We start from the raw sequence: 25,304 nt of genomic DNA on the forward strand, positions 1-25,304 counted from the left end.
AAAAGCACTGTTATAAAGCTGTTCGCCCGGGACAATTTTACCAAACTCTAAGGATTTCTTCTGAGGTTAACTTCCCCAGTGAGACATTTGATATTTTTCCTCCTCTTTTTGCATCTATTTTATTATATAGCGCTATCATAATGATCAGTAAAGCAAACATAAAGAATATAAAAATGGCTCCTTGAGACTCGAGGGCGGCGGTCCTGAGCCGGGCGAGGAAGCGCCTGTAGCCTCTCAAGGGCCGCAGGGGTGTTTAACAGGTCGCCCGCCGGACAGAAACGCTTGACAGCCCCGCGGGCCAAGTCGCGGGCGCCTGCGCGCAGGCATTAGCTCCTCCCTCCCTTCCTCCCACCCCACGGCTGAGGGTGTGGTCGGGAGAAGGAGCCCTGAGGCTTTCCGAAGACGCCACGGCTCCGCCTCGGCTTCCGCCAGCTGCGGCGCCTGGAGAAGGTCGGGATGTTGTCACTTCCTCCGGAGCCGCTCTCTGCATCCGGGTCGGCTGTTGCCGCTGTGGCTGAGGGACTGGGCCCGGGTCTCACCGTCGGAGGGGAGCGGGCTCCGCTCGGCGCTACCTTCTGCGACCTGGCCGTCAGCCCTGCGTCGCCGGCCTGGAGGGGCGAAGAAGACGAGGAGGCCAAGGGTTCCTCCGGGGTCAGTGAGACTCGGGAAGGCTGGGCACGGCGGGTCTGAGCTGGGAACAGTCCTGGGGTGGACGGGGGGGACGTCCGAGGGGCACGTATCCCGGACCGCCCGACAAGGGAAGCCCAGAGCGGTATCCGCTGTAGGAGGCGCCGCGGAAACTGCCCGGAGGCGCTTCCCGGATCCCCGCCCCGCTTAGGCCCCCGCCCTTGGCCAGTCTTCTGATTGCTTTTTGCCACCCTTGCGTCCCCCCTTCTCCCACCCCTTTTCCGTTTGTAGGGGTGGTGCTCTCTTCTCTGCTCCTCTGCACATTCCCCGCTCTGGGGGCACGTTGGTCCCTTGTTTGTCACCAGCGTTGGTCCTGGTGCAGAACAAAGAAACTTGGACGTCTAATGTGCTCCACATCCTCCGGGAATATAGACACGGAAGCGGCATCCGTAATCAGGGCTTTAATGGACCTTGATAGGTGAAAAGCCCAATTCCTGCGTGGATTCAGACACTGCCTTTTACTTCCGTACCTGGCAAAAGTGGTTTGAGTTTTTTGATGCCACTGGAGATCTACTAGAGCAACTTCTATTAAATCAGAAATGTATTGGAGTCTGTTACATTGCTTTGAAACCCCCTTGGTCTTCCCTGTTCTGGGCAGCTCTTTGAGAGCACGGCTTTTGTCATCTAGGTAGTCGTAGCGCCTTGCATATAGTTAGTTTAATGAAGTGTGATTGTGTTTTGGTGGGGTTTTTTTTTTTTCGCCCTTTTAAAAAAAATCAGGCTATTTCTCCCAATGCTTACTTAATTTTTAAAATTAAACGTATTTTTTCTCTAAAATTATATAAGAATTTCTGCCATTTGTAAATGGGTGTTGTTTCCTCAAAATTATAACTGAAGTTACCGTGTCTAGTTACCCTACAGACTATTTTCTTATGATTTTGCATATCTTCTCCTTAGTTCTTATCATTTTACATTTTCTCCACACAGTCTTTTTGATTTTTATGATCTCCTCTATTGCAGCCTAATATCGTTGGGTTTAGACGGGAAGTATGAGAGGTCCACTTCTGCAAACATGGGGCTTGAACTAGATCATCATAAGTCCGTGCTATTGTAGTCTGTAGGCATTACAGGACCTTTGAAGCTAAGTGTAGCCATATCTGGCATTGCAGGCTTATTCTGTAGAAAGTTGCCAGTGAACTGGAGACGGTGTGCTGTATTAGAAACAGTCTAGGTCTAATCTGGAAACCAGAATGTAGTGTTATTTGCCTCATATATAAGATAAAATGGGGGTGATAACATCAGTGTTTTATACGGCACAAAGTTTTTGGGTGGAATGCATGAGATGATGGATGTACAAGTGGTTAGTAAAGGGGAAAAGCACTCTTTGGGAAAGTAGTTCTCTTCCTTCTCCTGGTGTAATGCTCGTAGAAGGAGCAGTGGTGGAGAAAGGCATCTAAGAAAGGAAGTATATATATATAGCCAGATCCTATAATTTAACCTTGGCTGAGAGTGGATCAAAAGATGCCATGTGAAGTTTGCATCCTATAAAGCAGAGTGCTAGTATAATGTGATGATAATAATATTCCAAAGTTATAATTTTATGTTACATCCAGTATTTGTAACTCCACAGCAAAGTGTTACAGATCAGTTTTTAGACTTTAATCTTCTTAAAGGTCTCAGAGCATTTCCAGTACGTTCTGCATACTGATAATATAATGTACCTTGTATAGTTGGCATAATTACCCTGTGCTTTATCGTCACAATTTTGAGAAACAGCACTATTGTAATTTCTCTTGAATTTTGTGTTAACATTTCTGATAGGGTGTCACATTTAATTGAGATATATAATTGACATGACTTTTTTTAGTTTCAGGTGTACAACATCATGATTCGATATTTGAATATATTGCAAAATGATCACCACAATATGTCTACTTAACATCCACACTTAGTTACAAAATTTTTTTTCTTGTGATGAGGACTTTTAATATTTACTCTCTTAGCAGGTTGCATATATCTAATACAGTTTTATTAACTATAGTCACTATGCTGTACATTATATTTCCAGGACAGACTTATTTTATAGCTGGAAGTTTGTACCTTTTGACCCCCTTCATCCATTTCACCCACCTCCCACCCCACGACCTCTGGCAACCACCAGTATGTTCTCTGTATCTATGAGCTTGGTTTCGGGGGGTTTGGGTTTTTTTCTGTTTTTTGGTTTTTTTTTTAAAGATTGTACACATAAGTGAGATCATATGGTGTTCATCTTTCTCTGTCTGACTTATGTTACTTAGCATAATGCCCTCAGGGTCCATGTGTGTTGTTGCAAATGGCAGAGTTTTTTTTTAAATAGCTGAATAATATTCCTTTGTGTGCGTGTGTGTGTGTGTGTGTGTGTGTGTTTATTCATCGATGGACACTTAGGTTACTTGCATATGTTGGTTATTGTAAATAATGCTGCTGTGAATGTGAGGGTACAGATATCTTTTCCAGTTAACGTTTTCATTTTCTTCCGATAAATACCCAAAAGTGGAATTGCTGGATCATATGGGAGTTCTGTTTTTAATTTTTTGAGGAACCTCCTTACTGTTTTGTGTAGTGGCTGCACCAGTTTACATTCCCATCAAGGATTCCCTTTTCTCCTCATCCTCGCTAACGTTTGTTATTTCTGGTCTTTTTGATAATAGCCGTCCTAAGGTGTGAGGCGATATGATATCTTCGTGTCATTTCATTTTTAAAAACCTGCATGACTCTGCTCTCAAGGAAACAATGACAAGCATATAGGATTTTTACAGGTGTTTTGGTGACCTTCCTAAACACGTAGGCTGGGCCTAAAGTATTTTCTTGTAGTGCTACCAGCATTGCCAGCTTCACAGGAAAAAGTGAACATAAATATTTAGAATGAAGCCCTTTCCTTTAAATGGGGATGTGAAAGCCTTGCCTAAGCATTTCCTTTTGCCAGATTGATTTCAGCATACATGTTGGTTATTAGCACCTATTCCAGCATCTAGGTTAAACTACATAATAGTAAAGTTGTCATGTAAAATTGTAAGTTATAATTCAGGCAGTTCTAAATATGATCTTAATATTTAATTTTTGCTTATATTGTTAGGCTGCATGGGGAAATCCCCGTTTTCATCTTGGTTGAATTTACCACCACACCTGACTGAGGTCAGCTACTGTTTTTGAATTTGTCTCTGTGACCTCCACTGCTAACTGGCATAAGTAATGATGTACCACCACTACCACACATTTGTTGAGAAATCAGGGTATTCCTCTTGCATTTGGTTATTTTAACAGTTGGCATCTTAAAGTATTACTTCCCCATTCTGATTTACCAAATCAATGAACAAAAAACGGGAAACAGCCACGATTAACTTGTGAATCAGCAGTATCCTGATTTCCTTCAGAGTAGTTGTGCTTATATTGCTCCTGTCTTGTTTCCTGTTCTTACAGCTGCTGTGCTTCTAAGAACAGTCCTCTCTGTCGTTTACCTAGTGTACTTTTCCCCTAAAATTTGTGATGAAATGGTTAAGAGTGAATCTGTATTTCTCTCTCCTCCTAGGTTTCGTTTAACTAGCTTAATTAATTATGCCCAAACTAAATATCCATGTCCATATGCCGGGGTGTATTAACATCACATGACTCAATGATATTAAAGTAAAAGTTGAATGAATCAGCTAAATGAGCTAACAGACTCTGGCTGCCTGTGTCTAGAGAAGTATTTTCATGTGGTTGACTTGTTCAAGTGGTAAAGCAGCTAAAAGACATGGTTTATCTTTTAGAATTTCACAAGGTATGTATTTTCTCTTACAAACAAGGAATAATTTTACCAACGGAAATAGACACTGCTTGTATGTAGGTTGCCCCAAATATTTTCACTACTCTTTTTGAGGGGTAAAACTTAACAGGAAGACTATTTATGTAGTTTAATTAGGAAAAAAAACTTAACAGGTTGAGCAAAACAAATGGTTACTATTCAGTGTTAAACCTTACAATTAAATGTTTATTTTTAAATTTAACTAATGTTTAAAGACCCATTCTGTGCCGGACACTGTGCTAGATGCTGGGAGTATAGTGGTAGCAACTTCCAGTCACCGCTTATATTTTTGAAATATTAAATGTTTTTCTGAGTATGTGGGGTATTTGAAAAAAACACTCAGAACATCCTATTATTTTTCCAACACCCAGTAAAAATGTGAAACTAAATAATGAAAGCTCTGATTATTAAATCTAGGAAAAAACATTAATTCACTTCATAGTGAGTATCAAAGATTTGAAAAAACACTGAGAAGTGTAATGAATTTAAAAGTTGAGGGACTTCCCTGGTGGCACAGTGGTTAAGAATCCGCCGGCCAGTGCAGGGGACATGGGTTCGGTCCCTGGTCTGGGAAGATCCCACATGCCGCGGAGTAACCAAGCCCGTGTGCCGCAAGTACTGAGCCTGCACCCTAGAGCCCGTGAGCCACAACTCCTGAAGGCCGTGCTCTGCAACAAGAAAAGGCACTGCAATGAGAAGCCTGCACACCTCAACGAAGAGTAGCCCCCGCTTGCTGCAACTGGAGAGAGCCAGTGCGCAGGAATGAAGACCCAATGCAGCCAAAAAAGAAAAAAAGTTATAGAAGTTGGAATAGACTGTCAGTTTTCAACCTTAAGTAATAGAATGCTGCACTCTCACTTGAACATGAATTCTAGAGTAATAAATATTAAGTATTTGGGTTTTATTGATCATAATTTGGGGGTCTTTTCTAATAATTCTGTGTTCTAAATAGAAAATTATTTGTTAAAGTAGGTATCCCTTTTTTGTTTGTTTTCCTCTCTACAGAGAGGAAGAGTTGCTGTCAGAGAACAGTCTATGAAGTGGTCCTTGAAGGTGTGTCAGATTACTTTATAGGTTATGTATCAGAAACAGAGAAACTGCTAAATAAGTCAAGATTATTATATTTTAAGTGTGTTTTCCATTCATTTCTCAAAATTGCCTGGCTCAGTTTTTCCCGGAGAATTAAAAATGCCTTACTTCTACTAAGTATCAATTAACTGACTTTTCCCAGCAAACATGTTGGTGAAGAAAAGACAGCATTTGCTTTTTTCTATTTGCAAGACCTTTTGAGAATGTTTGAAATCTCTTGAGCATAAGTAAGAATTCAAACTGGGAAAAGAGCCTCCCAGTCTTGGCAGAGATATGAATGTAGTTTATTATGTGAAATCTAACACTTTAGAAAATTTCCAATGTAATTTTGTTCTTGTTGTTGTTCTGGAACATAATGGTTTTTTGGTACAACTTTGTGTATCTTTTGAATGTTGTAATGACACAGCAGATAAGGCAACCATAAAATATGACCACAAGTTATACATACATGGTTTTAAAGTTAAATAATTTAGAAGGATTTACCATGAATAGCATCTTCTCCCCCTCCCACCTTATTTCTTCTTCCACTGGTGTCAACCACTTTTAACTTTGTTTTAAAACTGCTAGTGATAACTAGTAATACTTTCTATCTCTTAAGACATCTATGTTTTACTTCTTTTTTAAAAGATAACTTTAGACATCTATTGACTTACTCTAATGTAAGTGAACTAAATATTCCGTTTATACCTCTTGCCCCCTAAAGTTGCCACGATTTTTGTTGCACTGTTAACCAGTTGATCTTAATGACTTCTTAAATAATATACTTAAACCTGTATTTCTTATTCCATCAACCATACCAAACTCTAGATCCTTCATTTTATAAACTAAGGATAGTAACACCCACATCCTTTCTTGGAAAAACTGAAACTAAATTAAAACATGGAGTTGCGTGAAAAGAAACATTCACCAAATTCAGTGTCTGAAAACTCATGCTAAACTACATGAGAAAAGCTTGTTATAGATATGAAGCAAATCAGAACGTAGCATAATTCATTTACTGGACAGGTACTGAATAGCCTTCTTTAAGTGGCTCAGGAGTTATGTCATTGGAACTATAGAGAAGTAATATAAGAGACAGCACACCACTTGGACTCTGCTGAATCAAGCGAGTGTAAATGCTATTTACCTAGTGTTCAATTTCTAGAATTAACCTCTCTCCAAACGACAGAAAATTTAATTATGGGTGTAGAATAGAGCATATATTTATTTACTTTTATTATTTGTGCCCCCCATCCCGCAAATTGCTTTTACATAATTTACAGTACCTAATAAATTTTAAATCGTGTCCTGGGGCACACATGCATATATGCAAATGAAAGCAGGTACTTCACTGCACAATACCCTTATTACAAACAGTAATTACTGGAATATATACACTCTGTTTCCTGTTCTAATTCTTGGGGGAAAAAAGTTGTAGTTGCAACCAACTAAATTTATTTCATGATCAGGATGGAAGTATGAACTAAGGTATAAGATTATTGCATCTTTTCAGCAGATAAAGTGAAAAATAAGCCTATAAAATTTTTTTTCGTTTTTTACAGGACCTTGGCTCTCTGGATTATCGGGAGCTTGTAGTTGACATTGAGTCCAGGCTGAGGATGGAAGGTGTTGAGCTTAAGGAAGAATGGCAAGATGAAGATTTTCCAATGTGAGCAATGCTTTTAAATGAAAACAAGTAAACAAAACTTCACAGTTTCTTTATTGAGATGTCACTTACTACAGGGGTCGCCAACCCCCAGGCCACGGACCACTACCGGTCTGTGGCCTGTTAGGAACCCGGCCACACAGCAGGAGGTGAGCGGAGGGCGAGTGAGTGAAGCTTCATCTGCCGCTTCAGTGCCGCTCCATCACTCGCATTCCCGCCTGAACCATCCCCCCACTGCCCCTCTGTCTGTGGAAGAATTGTCTTCCACGAAACCGGTCCCTGGTGCAGAAAAGGTTGGGGATTGCTGACTTACTAAATGAATATCAGGCTTCTTAAAGAAACCCAGTGTTGCAAAGTATTCATTTAATACTGGTAATAGAGTCCGAGGGGTTTCTAGGGGAAGGTGGTCTTTAGAAGTCTATAGGAATTGTTAAGTTGTATGCTTTTATTTTGAGAAAAAGCTTGTTAAGTAAACAAGGAAGAGCTTTCTAGGTTATCTGGCGAGCTACCTTGACACATTTGCATTTGTGTTTACAATTGTATTGGCACCAGTTGGGTTAACAGAAAAAGAGCAAAGGCAGACTTTATATTTAAGTGATGCTTCCATGCCATCTTGGTCAGAAGACCATCCCAGTGCATAAGAAGGTTCCTTAGCAGTTGGAATATGGACAGCTGGTGAGAGTACTGAGTTATTGCATAGCATAGCATGATAATAGTAATAAAGAAATGCAGAGCTCAAAATATGTAATCATCATTACCATATTCCCATTGTGAGTGACAATTCAGCTTCATTATACATTGTATCATGCATCGCATTAAATTCATGCATTTGAAATATATTTGTTCTGTAGATTAATGATTTTTTAATTTGTTTTGTAGTTGTATTTAAGAGCAGTTACATAAGGAATATATATCTACTTTTATGTGTTGCTTATGTAAATATGTAAGTCAATTCAGACAGTCTGAAAATTTTCTTTGACAGTGGTTTGTAAATTAGTAAACCTTAAGAAACATTGGTTTATTCAGTTTTCCACATAATTGTTTCTATAAGCTATTTTAATAGATCTTTGAACTTCAAAAAAAATTTTTTTTAATTTCTGGGTTAAAAATTGTGTCTGTGTGTTCTAGACCTTTACCGGAAGATGATAGTATTGAAGCAGATATATTAGCTGTAACTGGACCAGAGAGTCAGCCTGGTAAGAACTTGACACTTGGCGATAGACTAACTGTGCTATTTTTTGAACACATTTCTTTGTCAAGATAAAAAATATACTCAGTTTTTATTACATCATAGGGTGCCAGAGGGTAATTTGAATGTTTAGGAAAGCGTTTTTGGATTGCTTTGGAATACTTTTCAGAAACATACCTTTGGGTTTTAGAAATTTCAACCATAAAGGGGTGAGAGGAGATCGTTTTTAATAGTAAAAGGTGACTATGAGGTCTGCTGCTGTTATTTAAAAAGGCATATCCTTGCTGGGATGTGTCATCTTGCTGTGATACAGAAGCAATAGTGATCAAAATCCAAAGTTTGTAAATAAGTGCTTTGGAATTGTGTTTAATTAATGTTATTTTTCAAGAATAAAGTGATTAAAGTTTTTCTCTTATTCAGTTTATACATCTAAGCATTTTTTCTAAATATATCTTTCACTTTTTTTTTTTTTTTTTAACCCATTTCAGGCTCACTAGAAGTTAATGGCAATAAAGTGAGAAAGAAACTAATGGCTCCTGACATTAGCCTAACCCTGGATCCTAGTGATGGCTCTGTGTGGTCAGATGATTTGGGTGAAAGTGGGGAGATTGACTTAGATGACTTAGATACACCATCGGAGGACAGTAATGAATTTGAGTGGGAAGGTAAGTGTTTCATTATTTTTACCTGACTTTTATTAATGAATGTTCGTGTTTATATACATACATAGTAGCATTTTCATATTAGGATAATTGGAAAAACTTAAAACTTGATCATGAAACCAGCTAAGGGATTTTGTTGAAATGTTACACTTTCTAAAGTTCATATATTTGTTGCAAAGATATGAAATTCGGCTAAACACTGAATATGATGGCTTTCAAAACCGTTTATAGTAGATTACACATGTGGCTTTATTTTTTTCTTAATTGCCCAATGCTGTAAACTTATGTTTTTCCATGTAGCTCCCGATATTGCTTGATAATTATGGCATGTTCTTTTATTCAGTAGATAACTAAGAAGAAAAGCTTTGAAGAAACTTATGCTTTAGGGAATGTGCTAAAAGTAGTTAAGACTTTGCAGAGAGGGAGTTCTGAAGGGAGTGGGTTTTTTTTGAGGGTGTTTTTTTTTAAAAATAGGTTTGCCTGATAGTGCTGCACTTTGTAAACAACTACCTTGAATTAATGTGTTCTCCTAGCCTCCAGCCTTATATTCTTTATCATTAGTTATTTGGAATTGAAAGGAATTGGCATGTGTTTTGCTTTGCATGCTTTCTTTAATTAGATAATTGCTGTCTACAGTGTCTTTATAGTTGTTAATAATTTATATATGTTTAGTTCATCTTTAAAGTGATTTTTATTTCAAAGCAGTGTTTATCACTAGGTATGTTATCTGCAGTAAAGAGTAAGATCCTTAATGTGCTGTTATCTTCTGTTCCTTTTTTCTTCCCTGTTTCACTCGTTCAATATGCAATCCGGTAATAAGCAATATTTTATAAAGATACTGAAATAGTTTTCTGCCTATGTGTTTTGTCTCTTCTTTCTTTAATGCTGCTGTAGTCATTTCCTGGAAGGATATTTTCCGTTAACAGCTTTGTCTTGGAAACAAACAACTAACATACAGTAGGTTTCCCCTTCCCCCATCTTTTGGTAAGGACTATGATACTAAAATTTCGAAAATCATTGCTTCATTAAAAATCAGCTAAAGTGCAATCTTAAAATGTAAATTATACCTAATCATTGGTGCTTGTGCTTTGACTAATGTCAATTTAAAATAGACTTTTGCATGTACACTTCAGAATATTATCAGTAATTTTCTGCTTTATAAGACTGATCAAATGAGAAATAATCATTGACTCGTTAACCACTTTCTATCTGGTATTATAATGTTTGGGGAATAATTTATGTGCTCAACAACAAAAAACATTGGCTCCCAGAGAGTTGCTTTAAGTAACCTATAGTGGTAACTGTCTGTCAAGGACAGTGTTGTAAATAGAATCTGGAAAGGCATTGTAGGGCCAGTGTACTAAGATTTTGATGGCTGTGTGAATTATCGTTTCTGAATTTGTGGATGTACGTTGTACTGCAATTAGGTCCTTTCTGAATTAAGCGATTCAAAAAAAGTTAAAGAACCATGATTTCCAAAAAACAAAATGGCCTTATATCAAGAATAAGCCTTTTCCTCTATTACAGAAGAAATATTTAAAATTCCACACACAGGGAACTTTGCTCAGTATTATGTAACAACCTAAATGGGAAAAGAATCACTTTGCTGTACACCTGAAACTATCGCAACATTGTTAATCAACTATACTTCAATATAAAATAAAAAGTTAAAAAATAAATAAAATTCCACAGAAGGTATAATAAAAAAATTCTCTGAACAATCTAATTCGATAGTAAAGTGGTTAACATGTAATTTGATTTTTATTTTATAAATAACAATCTGTGATTCAAAAACCTTTTATTTTGACAGATGATCTTCCAAAACCCAAGACTACTGAAGTTATTAGGAAAGGCTCAATTACTGAATATACAGCAGCAGAGGAAAAAGAAGATGGACGACGCTGGCGTATGTTCAGAATTGGAGAACAGGACCACAGGGTTGATATGAAAGCAATTGAACCCTATAAAAAAGTTATTAGCCATGGAGGTAACGGTTACCAAAGTTTTTTTAGATTTTTTTAATACAATATCAGAAATCTGAATGCTTAAGAGAATCTCTCCTTTGAGGTATTACATAATTTTGAAAGCATAATAAACATCATATTCTTTTAGAAATGTAACAGGTTTGAAGTAAAAGGCTAAAGCCAACATTTAAAAATTGTTAACATGTGCATACAGTAAGTTCAAAAGGTGTAAGAGTGTACGGTGAAAACTGTCTCCTTCCACCCTTATCCCTAGACACCCCTAAACTGGGACTTTCTCCCTTTTTTCTCCATTTATAATTTATATACAGTGAACTACTCTAATCCTTTTTTTGTAGCATTTGTATATTCCTTTTTTTTCCACCTTCATTGAGATAAAACTGACAAAGTGTGTAAGTTTGAGGTGTAAAATATGTTGATTTGATACGTTATATATATTTTTTCTTTTAATTTTAATATTTATTTAGTTATTTGGCTACCTCAGGTCTTACTTGTGGCACGTGGGATCTTTTGTTGCAGCACGTGGGCTCTTTCGTTGCAACGTGGGCTTCTCTTTAGTTGTGGCCCTCGGGCTCAGTTGTGGCATGTGGGCTTTAGAGCGCGCAGGCTTAGTTGCCCCACGGCATGTGGGATCTTAATTCCCCAACCAGGGATCGAAAATGCGTCCCCTGCATTGGAAGGTGGATTCTCTTTTTTCTTTTTCTTTCTTTTTTTTTAAAAAAGTTGTATTTGTTATTTATTTTGTTTATTTTTGGCTGCGTTGGGTCTTAGTTGTGGCATGTGGGATCATTCGTTGCAGTGCGTGGGCTTCTCTCTAGCAGTGGCGTGCAGGTTTTCTCTTCTCTAGTTGTGGTGAGCAGGCTCCAGGGCGCCTGGGCTCTGTAGTTGTGGCGCGCAGGTTCCAGAGCACATGGGCTCTGTAGTTTGCGGCACGCAGACTCTCTAGTTGAGGCACGCGGATTGGCCTGCAGCATGTGGGATCCTAGTTCACTGACCAGGGATCAAACCCGAGTCCCCTGAATTGTAAGGCGGATTCTTTACCACTGGACCACCAGGGAAGTCCCTGGAAGGCGTATTCTTAACCAGTGGACCATCAGGAAAGTCCTTGATACATTATATACTGCGAGTGATTGCTACCATAGCATTTGCTAACACCTGTATCACATCACATAATTACCATTTCTTTTTTGTGGTGGGAACATTTAAGGTCTAGTCTACTCTTTTAGCAACTTTCAAGTACATAATTCAGTATTGTTAACTATAGTCACTATGTGGTACATTAATCCCCAGAAATTATTCATCTTCTAACTCGAAGTTTTTACTTTGATCAACATCTCCCCTTTAACCCCAGCCCCTGGTAACCACCATTTTAGTCTCGGTTTCTGTGAGTTCAGCTCTTTTAGATTTCAGATACAAGTGACATACAGTATTTGTCATTCTTCTGTCTGACTTACTTCACAAGAAATGCTCTAATCTTAAGTGTACAGTTCACTGAATTTTGATGAATGCCCATATAAAGTATATACACTTAAAATCTACACCCCCAGACAGACAGAACATTTTCATTGCCCCAGAAAATTCTCTGGTTCTCCCTCTCAATGAATACCCTCTCTCCAATAACCACTATTCTCATGCCTACCCCGTGATTAGTTTTGCTTGTTAAAGAATTTCATGTAACTGGAATCATAGTTTACACTCTGTCTACTTTCACTCAGCATAATGATTTTGACATTTATCCATGTTGTTGCATGTATCCATAGTTCATTCCTTGTTACTGCCGGTTTGCTTATCCATCACTATTTTGATGGCCTTGTGAGTTATTTTCCAGTTTGAGCTATTATGATTAAAACTGCTGTGAACACTTTTTTTTTTTGGCTTTGCCATTCGTTTTTGGCGGGGGGTCGGGGAGCTGTGTTGGGTTGCACACAGGTTTCTTTCGTTGCTGCGCGCAGGCTTTCTCTAGTTGCAGCGAGTGGGGGCTACTCTTCGTTACAGTGCACAGGCTTTTCGCTGTGGTGGCTTCTCTTGTTGTGGAGCACGGGCTCTTGGCACGGGGGCTTCAGTAGTTGCGGCTCGCGGGCTCTAGAGCGCAGGCTCAGTAGTTGTGGCGCACGGGCTTAGTTGCTCTGCAGCATGTGGGATCTTCCAGGACCAGGGATCAAACCCGTGTCCCCTGCATTGGCAGACGGATTCTTAACCACTGCACCACCAGGGAAGTCCCCTGTGAACGTTGTTATACTCTTTTGCGCTTATAAATACAACCTGGCCCTTTAAAATATGAATCTTAATTTGCCTTAAAACCCTGAACAAATCATTTAGCTTTACCACAAAGTAGACAGTTAGTTCATTCCACATTTTTTTTTTTGGAACACCCACTTTGCATATTTATGGAATATATAAAAATAAGGCTTTGTTCCTTAAGAAATTTACAAGTCAAATAGGAAAAGCTATGAAGTGCAGTTATAACATCTATCAGTCTGACTGTCTTGTATGTAGAAGTTTACATAGTCACTGTGTAAATAGCACCAGAATGTTAGTGGTAGTCAAAATACAACTCTATAGAGCATGTCATACTACCTGAAATCCTCCTAATTCAGGACAGGGGGCCACATAGGTCAAGCAGATTGGTTTTTTCACATAGTCGTTTCTGCTTAATTTACTCTCTGCCAAATGCATTCTGTTTATTTCTGTAGTCTTCATTCATCTGAAAGCAGATCTCTTGAATATTTGCAGTTACATTATTCTGCCTAATTTAGTCTTACTCAGTGAAGAAAACAGGATAATATGGATCACGAAGTCCACAGACATGTATTAATTCATCTAGTTCATTGGAAGCAAGTTGTGAGACCTGCCTCATTGTTTAAACCTAATATTTTTGAGAAATAGCACTTTATTTTTTTAGGAGAACATAATTAGGGCCATTTTATCCTATTGAGTTACCACAAGGTGTTTTGTGACTAAGGGATTAAGAAAGGTAGTGAATATTCTAATGTACTTGAAATGTTCCTTTTTAGTGCATGTTTGTAAACAATAGGAATGAAAATTAAAGCAGAAGTATTTGTTGCTGGTTACAGCTTAATATCTATATGAGAATTAAAACATTTATATTTTAGAGATTGTAATTAAAACCTATATTTTAGTGCTCTTTTTCTTCACTTAGACTTAGGTCAGACATAATCTTTTCTTTTTAATACCCTAAAAGCTACAAAATGCTAGACATCATTGAATGTAAAACTATTTTTTAAAGAGCAACTACTTTAAGCAGAAGTTGCATAAGAATGTTTTATTGCAGATGTTGTATCTGGTTGGATTATTATCTATCTACTTGCTAAAATAAGGCAGCTTTCTGAGTATGCTAATTTAAGTGGGTTTCTGGTTTTTATGCCCACTCTTTCCTCTTTAAATTTTATTGTTCTCTTTTTGAGAAGAGAGGATTTAAAGAGCTCTGTAAGACTATACAGGGTCAGAACAAAAAAAACCATACTTTTTGATTCAGAAATGTGTGGAACATGCACCACTATAATTTATCAACCATAAATGATATCCCCTGAAACATCTTCAGAGTATAATCATGCTGGTGTCTTTTTCAGGATATTATGGGGATGGATTAAATGCCATTGTTGTGTTTGCTGTCTGTTTTATGCCTGAAAGTGGTCAACCTAACTATAGATACCTGATGGACAATCTCTTCAAGTAAGTAGATCATCACAAAAATGTTTGGACAGAATTGAGTACATTAGATCTCCAGTTTAAGGAAGAGAACTTTATTTAGCTGGGTAGAAATTATTGCCTTGGCCAAAAAGTTCATTCGGGTTTTTCCGTAAGATGTTACAGAAAAACCTGAGGGAACTTTTTGGCCAACTCAATATAAATAATCCTAGTTCTAATTCCTTACGTCTGTCCCTTGGCATTATAAAAACTATCCATTTTCCAACTCAACAGAAGAATTGTCATTTTAAAACTGGAAGAGATATTACAGATTATGTGTTCCAACTTCATTTTACACTTGAGGACACATTAAGTGCTTTATTGGGGAAAATTTCAAACATATACAAAGGCAGAGAAAAGTGTATTAAATCTTTGTGTAACAACAATCACCCAGTTCCACAATTATCAGTTTATACTTTATTCCCACAAATACCTCCCCATGGCATAATTTTGAAGCAAATCCCAGACATCATATCATTTATAAACATTTTAAGATGTATTTCTAAAAGAAAAGAACTTTTTTTCTTTAAATAACCATAGTACCAACTAATGCTGTTTTAAATTTTTGCTCTCACTGAAGGGGAGGGAAGGGAATTGTGTTATTTGGATAACCTGGTTTGGTTCTGCATAGCAGTGTTTCTAAGACTTTATTTTTACAGGTATGTTATTGGCACTTTGGAGCTGTTAGTAGCAGAAAACTACATGATCGTTTATTTAAATGGTGCAACAACTCGAAGAAAAATGCCCAGTCTGGGATGGCTCAGGAAATGCTATCAACAAATTGATAGAAGGTATTGTAAATGCAAGTGGAAAGCTAGTCTGAATAATGTTGATTATGTCCTTATTAGATTAAATTTTATTTCTGTTGCCACTTGAAGTCACCATGTATTTCTTCAGAAATTACATTTATTAATTTCATAAGAAGTTTCTATTTTCAAACTTATAAAATAGCTCTTTATTTCTCGTTTGTACCACATCAAACATTTTCCTATAATTTACATTTTGGGAAAGGATAGAGAATTTAGTACATTTCCTATTTTATTACATTCTGGATTTTGCCTCATTTATAGTGCTTAGTATATTTTGTTAGTTAAGATGCTTATTTAGCTGTAATCTTTCTTTGGAATGAGTTCTAGAAATGTACTCTTGGGAGTTAGTCATCCATGCTAATGAAAGGAATTTTGATCCTCTATTTGGTTTGATTTGACCACAGCTAATTCAAACTAGGTTTAATCAACTCAGATCCAGTAACAGGTTTCTCTTCATACCTGAACATGACATTGGCTGGTTCTTGTGATTTTTTTTTTTTTAATACTTAGTCATCACTGTAAGTGTGAAATATGATGATAAAAACAGCAGTTTTTATTTCATCATTTTAAGTTGTCTAGGATAATCCTTTTTTTTAATTAATTTATTTTTTTTTGTGGTACGCGGGCCTCTCACTGTTGCGGCCTCTCCCGTTGCGGAGCACAGGCTCTGGACGCGCAGGCTCAGCGGCCATGGCTCACGGGCCCAGCCGCTCTGCGGCATGTGGGATTTTCCCGGACCGGGGCATGAACCCGTGTCCCCTGCATCAGCAGGCGGACTCTCAACCACTGCGCCACCTGGGAAGCCCTAGAATAATGCGTTTAACTTTTAATCAAAATTTTAGACTCCATAAGAATACATTAGATCTGATTCATGTTGCCTGTTCCTGTGGTGATCTCTCCTCTGACCTTTCTGCCTGCCCAGTGCCTTTCATGGTGTTGAAGAAATTAATAACAGTTTCCCCTCCATCCTGAAAAATGAAAAGAGCTTACTTTTATATTCAGTATTGGCTTCTACCCCTGGTTGACAGTCTTGAAGACAAGTGAATGTATATTAGGAGACATTTAATAACAGGCTACACTGTGAACATAAATTTAGGCAAATGAAGTAGAGTTCATTTTGTGGCAGTGGGAAGGACCATTGGAATTCAGGAGTGCATTTTCTTTTGTTTGTTATCTTTTGTTGTCTTTAGGAATATCATATCCAAATGACAGCTCTTGAATGAGGATTTTTTCAATTTTTTGTATAGGTTTGCACATACTTACTGATATCCTAGCTTTTCTTCTAGCATTAGAATTTGTAGAACTTATAAGTTTTTCTTTTTCTTTTAAACTCCAGGTTACGGAAAAACCTAAAGTCTCTCATTATTGTACATCCCTCTTGGTTTATCAGAACACTTCTGGCTGTTACAAGACCATTTATTAGGTAATTTTCTGAGAACCATTGACTCTTAAAGAAACCCCCACAGACTCCTTGTATGAATTTCTTGTCCGTTCTGTTGGTCAGAAATATTAAGGTAATTATCTTTATTTCTTTCCATAGCTCAAAATTCAGCCAAAAAATTAGATACGTCTTTAATTTGGCAGAACTAGCGGAACTTGTCCCCATGGAATATGTTGGAATACCAGAATGCATAAAACAGTATGTTTTGTTTCATTTCTTTAATTGTATTGGATCTTTATATTTTGATGTGCAAGAGGTAAATATTTCAGTACCCATTCTTTCTCCCTTCATATATTATAATTATTTTATAACTGCTCTTGTTTATATAACAAAAGGGGGAAGAAGACACTTTCCAACACTTTCCCCATAAGTCACCATTTTCTTTAGGCTGTCAGTTGAGTAGGAGGAATTGTTTCTGGTTTGGTTCATTTATATTTTTAAAGATAGTTACAGTCTTAAGAGATGGTCTCTTGATTGGTTAGTACTAAGGAACATTCTCCAGACTTGAACATGCTGGTCTCCAAATTTGAGTAAGCTTGTCACGGCATCAAATAATATTATTAGGGAAGTAAAATATTTATATCTGTCTAATCTTAATACTTTCCAGTGGCTGGAGTTTGTTCTGTTTACCAAATTCACTTATCTAACTTCTAAAAGGAATTGGTAGAAGACTGTTAAATACTTGAGTATCATAGTGCTATAATATAGAAAAATGTTTCTTTGTTCTATTAATGTGATGTTTTAGTCTGTTGAATGTGTCAAAACCACATTTCTTAAGTCAGTTCTGACTTCCTGTACAGTATGTTAAATATTTTTGGGTTTGCCTGCAAACTTTTGAGTTTATTTTTAGTGCCTTTTTTTGAGTTTTTGTTCATCTTCGTAACATGTATGTTTACTAAAATAATTCTTCCCTACCAAGGTATGAAGAAGAAAAGTTTAAAAAGAAACAGAAAAGGTATATGCACACCTTGACTGGGTTGCATCTAGACTAGTCCATTTGCATTGCACAGACTAACTCTTCCTTATTGGTTGGTTAGCTCGTAGACAAAGATAATAGCATTTGTAAATATAAATATACCCCAGGATTCAAATGTAGAGTGAATCCGAAGTTCCTGATGCTGAGTATGGCTTGGATTCACTCTGTTTTAACACCATAATAATGCCAGTTACAAAATAAAGACCACACCTCCTCCTCCCTGCTTTTGGTATAAATACTGACAGTAAATTCCTAAGAATACTATTTGGAAAACCAATTATTTATAATACCTTATCAGTTTCACCATACTTTAAATCTCTAACTTGCGCTTTTGAAATATTTGTGCACTTTTTTAATGTATCAGTTTTTCCCCCTGGGGTTGATGATGATATTTGCAATGCACATGTTCTTTGGCTAACCAACATTGATTTTCTTGTATGCTTAAATGGCCTGCTAACTAGTCAAATTCTACATGTGATAAAATACCTAAAAGTTCAATGTACCATTTAATAGTTAAACACTCTGCTTTCCATCTTTAATTTAATTTTGAATACTTCTGCTTTGAGCATAACAAACTGTCATCTGTTAATATCTTTGCATAGAAGATGAAAGGCAAGTGTATAAAATAGTTACCATTTTATATAGTAATTTAGAAAATTACAGGATTTAGATCTAACTTGTTAATGGATTTTTAAAATATTAACAACTAAATTAGCAAAACAGATTGATACAGTCTCATAAGAGTTGAGGTGAGAGATCTGTATGTAGTTATCATTTGGACCATCGTAAGGAACTGGAGCTGGAATATTCTTAACTTCGAACACATTTTGGCTCTGTTGATGAGCAAGAATTCAGTTGACCATGTGATAGAGTCATAGCTTTACATTTCTATGTGACACTTTACAGCTAAACATTTTAAGACAGAGATAAGGACAGTGATTTTAAATCTTGCTAATTTCTCGTTCCTCTCAAGACATTGGTGTGAATTTGCCAGACGAGGCTGAAGTTTAAAATGTAGTCTATAATTGTAGGGTATTTTGAAGCCAGCTGCTTCATGGATTTCAAAATGAATTGCCTTTGTTGATGAAATCTGCTATGTTGTGCCTTTTTACAAAATTCTTAGTTAAGTAACTTAGGCATCAGGAAAAAAGTAGAATTGTACTTTTTATTTAAATGTATTGTTTGAAACCTACCAATATTATTTTATCTTGATTTTTAAAAAATTTTCGTTTCATTTAATCTTAAATAGAATCATTACATATATCTTTTAGGCACTTCTGAGTTTTTGTACAGAGTTTCTTTAGCCTTGAAAAATAATAAATCCTTGTCAGCTTGAAAAGGGTAACACTCAAGTTTTAAAAATAGAAGGGCATGTTTTTAAAACCAAGTTAACAGAAACTGCATGGGGGAGCTTATTACCCAAGGTGAAATTTCTATGAGTACTGGTGATAAGGATTCAAAACTGAGTGTGCTGAAATATAGCAGTTTTAAATGTTTTAGATGTTTGTTTCAAATAACTCAGTGCAAGTGTAGCCAGGTAGATGTTGATTGTTAAAATATTTGAACAGAGTTTAAAAATAAAGTGATTATGAAATTAGTTCATACCGATATTTCACATGTTGAAAAGATTGATGTGTTTTGCATGCCTTATCAAGAATATGTACCTTTCAGATTTTTGTTACCAATATAAAAAATATTTTAAAATGTTGTTAATCTGGCTTTACCACAGGCCAAGGCTTTTAGGTCTGACTCACTAATGTTCAGGTGATTGTAGTAATGGAAACAAGTGTGAAAAGTATCTTCATATATCATACCAAGTTGTTTAAACTCTCCTCCATCTGATTCAAACTACTACAAATATAAATATACAAATATAATAGTAAGAGATTGTTGTACATTATCTGTGAAGGGTTGTCTATAATTTTTGTGTGGTAATTACATAATTCTTCTAATCCCCACTTGCCTAAATTTTGATGTGATCTCTCTGCATCCCACTCCTGATCCAGTCATATTTTTAATCTACATCTAGATACTTCTGATTATTAAATTCTGTGGCTTCTTACTATCAAGATAAATAAAAAGTATTCACATTCTAAGTGTACCAATAAATTTTGGAGAATAATTATGGCATCCATAAATATGTACTTTTACCACTGAACTTAAAAGTTGATCAGTTGATGGCATTAGTGGCATTTAAATATTTCAGTTAACAACATCATTTTTGAGGGAATTATTTTTCCTGCCACTCAGATCACTTAGCTCCCTGCCTCAGCCATGCTACAGTTCAACATTTTAATATGCCTGTTGTGATTTGAACTTTTAATAAAGTTTATATGCGTTTGTATATAAAGTATCATACAATCTTTAAAAAAAAACAGTAATCACATTCTTGCCAGTGTCCTCTTACCTTTAAAAATTATCTTTCCTGGTTGGGAAAATGTTTGGTAACCCTTTTACTATGTCTGCTTCTTTGCAAAGCTTTGTTTATAACAGAATAATAATCTATGGTAAAATCAGCCATTATTTTTAGAAAGAGAATTGTTCATTTGCTGATATCTTATTATCTATATTGTTTTTCATTAAATAGAGTTGATCAAGAGCTTAATGGAAAACAAGATGAGCCGAAAAGTGAACAGTAAGTTTGGCATCTAGTCCAAACACTGAAGAATGTGCTGATGAAGCAGTGCTTTTTTGCATTTATAATGCATTTATTGGTCCTGATTTTTATGTAACCTGTTACAAAACTGACTTGACTTTTTCTTAATGGACTTTTGTATAAGGGACTGTTCACTGCTGTACTGGTTTGCAGATCTCTTGAATTTAGCTCTTTACTAGCTAATTATATTGTAATCATTTTATATTTTATATTGCTAAATAGCAGAGAACCACACTTTATATAAAGCAGTTTTTGCATTTGTTTATTAAATGATGCATTTTCTTCAGTAAAATATTTATATGCCTAAATGGAAAAGGAAAGAGATAATATATATTTTTATGTTTTTGAGCAGTATTTTTTAATGTATATCTTTCTTATGGAAGAATATGCAGGTAAATAAGACCATGATTTTGTAAAGTGCATGTTAAAATATTTGTTTTTGTAAATGGTTAAATACACTTCCTGGGTCACTTAGAAAATATGCTCATAAGGTGAGGGACAGTTAAACTGGTTCTCATGAATACCCAAAGGTCATATACATAATCTAAGTAGATTAGTACCATTCTGAGTTTTTTTCTCACTTAACATTTATTTCTTAATTCAGACACAAATACAAGTGTATTGCACACTTTTTTTTTTAAACATAAAGACAAGTCAAAAAGCCATTTTTAGAATTAGAGAATTTAAGAGGTTAAGAATTGGGGCTTGTATATATGTATATATCAGACATTTTATCTTCTGGCCAAAAGCCAGAACTTCATAAAAATTGTAGGTTTGTTCACTAATGTGAAATAAGCTGTGTGTCCAGGGTATCACTCTCCTGAATTTGTGTGAGTACAGTGTAATATTCAGAGAATGTGACGAGTTATTCACTGTCACTACTTTTCTTTAGAAAATAGGGGCTGCTTTTTTAACTACTTTCAATGTGGGCACTTTACCAAAATACTTTCATATCAGGTGTTTGACCCAGTCAGATAAGGTGTGTTTTCCCATTTTCTGTTGAACTACGTTGACAGTACTGTAAATTAAGTTACTTTGTAAGTCTGAGAGCATCATCGTATTATGGTGTTTTGCGTTTGGTGTCAGCATATGAACTCCTTGTTTAATTTGGTAAGTACCTTGACTCTGCATTGAAATTGTATTTATGCCCCAGATAGAACTTAATTACCCACAAAATCATTCAAAAACAACAGGTTGGTCTAATACTGTGTCATATACTTGTGTGGCTTATACATTTGGTAAACTTGGTACCTGCCTGATTTAAGGGTCACACCACACTCCAGCCCTTCTTATAAGGTAATTTACAACAGAGTACTAAAATTGAAGTGCAGGAGCTAAACGTCTAGGATTTATTCTATCCTAGACTGGCTTTTATCATTGCTGTTTTTAGTGTAAAGTTTTCTATTACAAAAGAGAATTTCCTTTACTTTTTGTCCTCCTCAGTCATACACTTGACACAGTAACCCAAGTCCAATTATGGCAGATGCTGGAGGATTCCCAGGATGAGACTTTCTTTAGCAGCCTCCTGACTTCACTTGGATCCAGCTGCTGTAGGCAGATCCTGAACTAATGTCATTATAGTCAATAAAGCTAAAACCGTTATTGCTTGCTCAGATCTTAGAAATACTTTGTGTTCAAAAAGCAAATTAACAGTAACAGTTTAGGCATTCCTTCTGAATTTACGAATAAAAGATCATATTGAATTTAATTGTGATTAGAGTCTATATTTGTAGAGTGCTTTAAGTGACCTTTCATCAGTAAAAGTAGTCTTTCATCTATAAATTTGTGTCTCAGTCAAACCTGGCTGAGCTTTTTAAATAGGTGGCTTTCCTCCACATTAAATACCCAGTTCTTCAGTTTCAACACGTTACTGTTTATTGACTTTCGCATTTCCAAGCATTGTCCCTGATTATAGATACAACTCGTTGCAAAAGTGGTGCATTTTCCTACATATTTTTTTAAAGTAGAGATAGCCTATATTCTATCAGAACATTAAAATTTAGAGGGAACAGTGATACCATTTGGGATATAACCAAAGGGATGTGCTGTGAATCACTAGATTTAAAAGAATACCTGTTCTAACCTATACCTTGATGAAATCTGGTATAGGGACATGCCCCGTAATGTTTCATAGCTGTGAGACTTAAGATGATAACAAGTAGGTCAGAGGAAAAGCATTTATTAAACTGGTTATTTGTAATTACTAGCTATGTGACATTTTCCCCATATTCAGTTTTAATTTTCCATTAGTGATTGAGGTGAAAGTACATATAATTGTGTTATTTTATCTTTCTGCTGGGATCATGGTTCTAACTTGTTTAATTTGATGCTTATGCCACTATTTTTTGTTGTGTTTAGGTTCTGAGTGCCTCTTTTTAGTCAAAAGTTTCTTTTATAAAGTAATCTGATTGTGTTCTCCTTGGTCATATTCCTTATTAGCACCAAGGGAAGATACTATATTGATCCCACAGTTTAAGCTTAATAGTCTTTAACTGGAGGTGGGGGGAGTGTAAAGAAATATGATTCCAAGTAGGGCCTAGCAGGACCTGGAAAGGAAGATAACAAAACAAGGAAGTAAGAGAAAGAAAACTATAAAGGGATAGTGAGTTAGCTAAGATTCCACTGAATGTGTCCTTGTTAAGGGGAGTGCTGTATATGGCAGCGGTTGGTACCATTTCTTGTATCAGGAAAACCTGCAGGCTACATACAGAATATGTGAATAAGACTGTGGAGTGAAGGGGGCAAAGGCTGGTAATACTTACCATGAAAATTCATATTTTCCTCTGCTTTGTCTCTTCATACAAAAGCAAGTTTAAACAGGGAGGGTCAGCAATTACAATGCTCAAATTAAAGTGTAGGGTTATGTTACTTTTGACATTCATAGCTGGTAAACATTTAATGTATTGTTCCAAAATGGACATCACTCTTTAGTAACTATACTGAATACTGAAATTTGCTGATTGACAGGTATATATAGGTTGCTAGACTTTCTTCAACTGCAATTCCAGAATTTAAAAAGGTAAGGAATCTGCTTTTTTGAGAGTCTTCTTTTAAATGACTGTGTTACTCTGGCTGTTTTTACGTGATTGCTCAGGGAATTTGAAAGTGTTTGAATTAAAGGAGAAGGGGCTTTTTAGATTTCTTCAATTGATAGTTAAAAATTAGCATTAGGATATGTCCAGTTTCCTAATGAGATTGGTAAAGTTGTATATAAGGTGACAGTAGCTTCATCCTTTTCCCCATGTGATATGTGGAAAATTGCTAACATTGCTCCTACAGGAGGAGGAGGAAATAGACTGAAAATAGGTAGATATGGCTACCACATTCTGTTTTGTTTTCATGCCTATTTTTTCTCATCCTGTATAGCTATTTGAGAAGTGGATCACAAATGTCAGAAGGGTGGGATAGCTAGAGGAATTAATGTACTTAAAAGTTAGACCAACTATTCCGTTAGAGTTTATCTTGTAGGAACAGGGATTGTGTAATTTGAGTTGCTGGGAGAAAGAGTTAAGGACTTAGACTTGCATGAGAAGGTCAGCTGGTAAGAGAAGTGGGAGATTCTCAATGTTCTAATAGTAAGGAAGAATTACCTGGAGAGTCTTTCATCCCCCTCTTCCCATCCCAAGATTCAGAATGAATTAGAATCATATCAGTGGTGAGTCCCAGTAATGTGATCCTTTAAAATTCTCAATGGTAATTGAAAATAATGTGTTGACCAGCAAGGAGTGACACTAAAATTTGAACAGAACTGTTACTTTGTTGCAGCTATATATGATAGATCTACTTAATTTCTTATGTTTTGAGAACTACTTTTATGAAAAGTTTACATGAAGCACTTAATATAACACATCAAACACCAGAAGAAAATCAAAGTTTAATGCTTTCATGTTACTAAAGAATTATTATAATATCTGTCTAATTCTATTTTATAAGACGTTCTACAAGAGGTTAAAACATTTGCATTTTGAAATTTTTATGCTTTCTCACATTCAGTGTAGCTAAGGAGGAACTTGGAAAATAATGTTAATTAGCTACTCTACTGCACTTTCTGTATTTGAATTTTCTGAAGTTATGTCCCTTAAACAGTTTATTTACATAAACTAGCTCGTAAATATTTGTGGTGTTCAGGGCACTGACTTGCACAGCCCTTGGGGCACATGGAACACAATTCAGAGTTCGTTAGACACTAATGCACTTTGATATATGTTTCAAAGATTAATACATTTTTCTTACCATAAATTCCCATGCTGTCATTTAGACACAGTTAATGTACTGTGATCATTTTATCACTGTTGACAGATAATGTTGCATAGCCTAGTGCTCTCCTTTTACAGTGAGAGAAATTCAGTTCTGAAGACTGTGTGTGCAAGATGTTGATGTGGTCCCTGTAAGAAATACTAAGGTTGGTCTTGATTTACTAAGAAGATGTAATATTTTCTTTTTCTCTGACTTGTTAGGAATACCATAACTTGTGTCCTGATTTGTTGCGCATCGTATTTTTGCAAGGTTAATGAATTTAAATAAATTAATTGGAAAGTTTTGGTTTTGACTCATTTGTCACATTTTTCTGTCTCCCATTTCACTACTGAATTTTTACAAAGTTTATCTTGTAAGATTTTCAGATAGTTTTAAACCTTTTGTTTCTGTAGTTTGGGTGCTGCTTCCTATTCAAGGGGGTGAAGAGTTCACCCTGCTTC

The 25,304-nt window shown here is 36.2% G+C and overlaps 1 protein-coding gene across 4 annotated transcripts; it reads left to right on the forward strand.

The window, feature by feature from the left end:
* Positions 1–432: 432 nt before the first annotated feature.
* On the forward strand, positions 433–25,137 carry BNIP2 (BCL2 interacting protein 2). Of its 4 annotated transcripts, XM_024735226.1 has the most exons (12): positions 457–651; positions 7,081–7,187; positions 8,313–8,380; positions 8,862–9,038; positions 10,846–11,022; positions 14,608–14,710; positions 15,385–15,516; positions 16,871–16,957; positions 17,075–17,173; positions 17,895–17,930; positions 20,539–20,586; positions 23,575–25,137. In XM_024735226.1, the coding sequence occupies exons 1-12, from the start codon at positions 457–459 to the stop codon at positions 23,582–23,584; spliced, it is 1,239 nt and encodes a 412-aa protein (XP_024590994.1). In that variant the 3' UTR covers positions 23,585–25,137. The 4 variants fall into 4 exon arrangements, with proteins under 4 accessions (XP_024590996.1, XP_024590997.1, XP_024590994.1 ...); XM_024735228.1 differs by lacking the exon at positions 23,575–25,137 and having other exon boundaries at positions 433–651; positions 20,539–23,330; XM_024735227.1 differs by lacking the exon at positions 17,895–17,930.
* Positions 25,138–25,304: the final 167 nt, after the last annotated feature.

The sequence above is a fragment of the Neophocaena asiaeorientalis genome, unplaced genomic scaffold, assembly GCF_003031525.2.
Source record: "Neophocaena asiaeorientalis asiaeorientalis breed wild unplaced genomic scaffold, Neophocaena_asiaeorientalis_V1.1 scaffold264, whole genome shotgun sequence".
NCBI classification, from domain to species: Eukaryota; Metazoa; Chordata; class Mammalia; order Artiodactyla; family Phocoenidae; genus Neophocaena; species Neophocaena asiaeorientalis.

Bases quoted from the DNA above. Each gene is read 5' to 3' on its own strand.
- BNIP2 (XM_024735226.1), top strand. From the start codon at position 457: ATGTTGTCACTTCCTCCGGAGCCGCTCTCTGCATCCGGGTCGGCTGTT. The intron at 7,188-8,312 runs GTGAGCAATGCT...TGTGTGTTCTAG, and splicing joins CAAGATGAAGATTTTCCAAT to ACCTTTACCGGAAGATGATA. The intron at 9,039-10,845 runs GTAAGTGTTTCA...TTATTTTGACAG, and splicing joins TAATGAATTTGAGTGGGAAG to ATGATCTTCCAAAACCCAAG.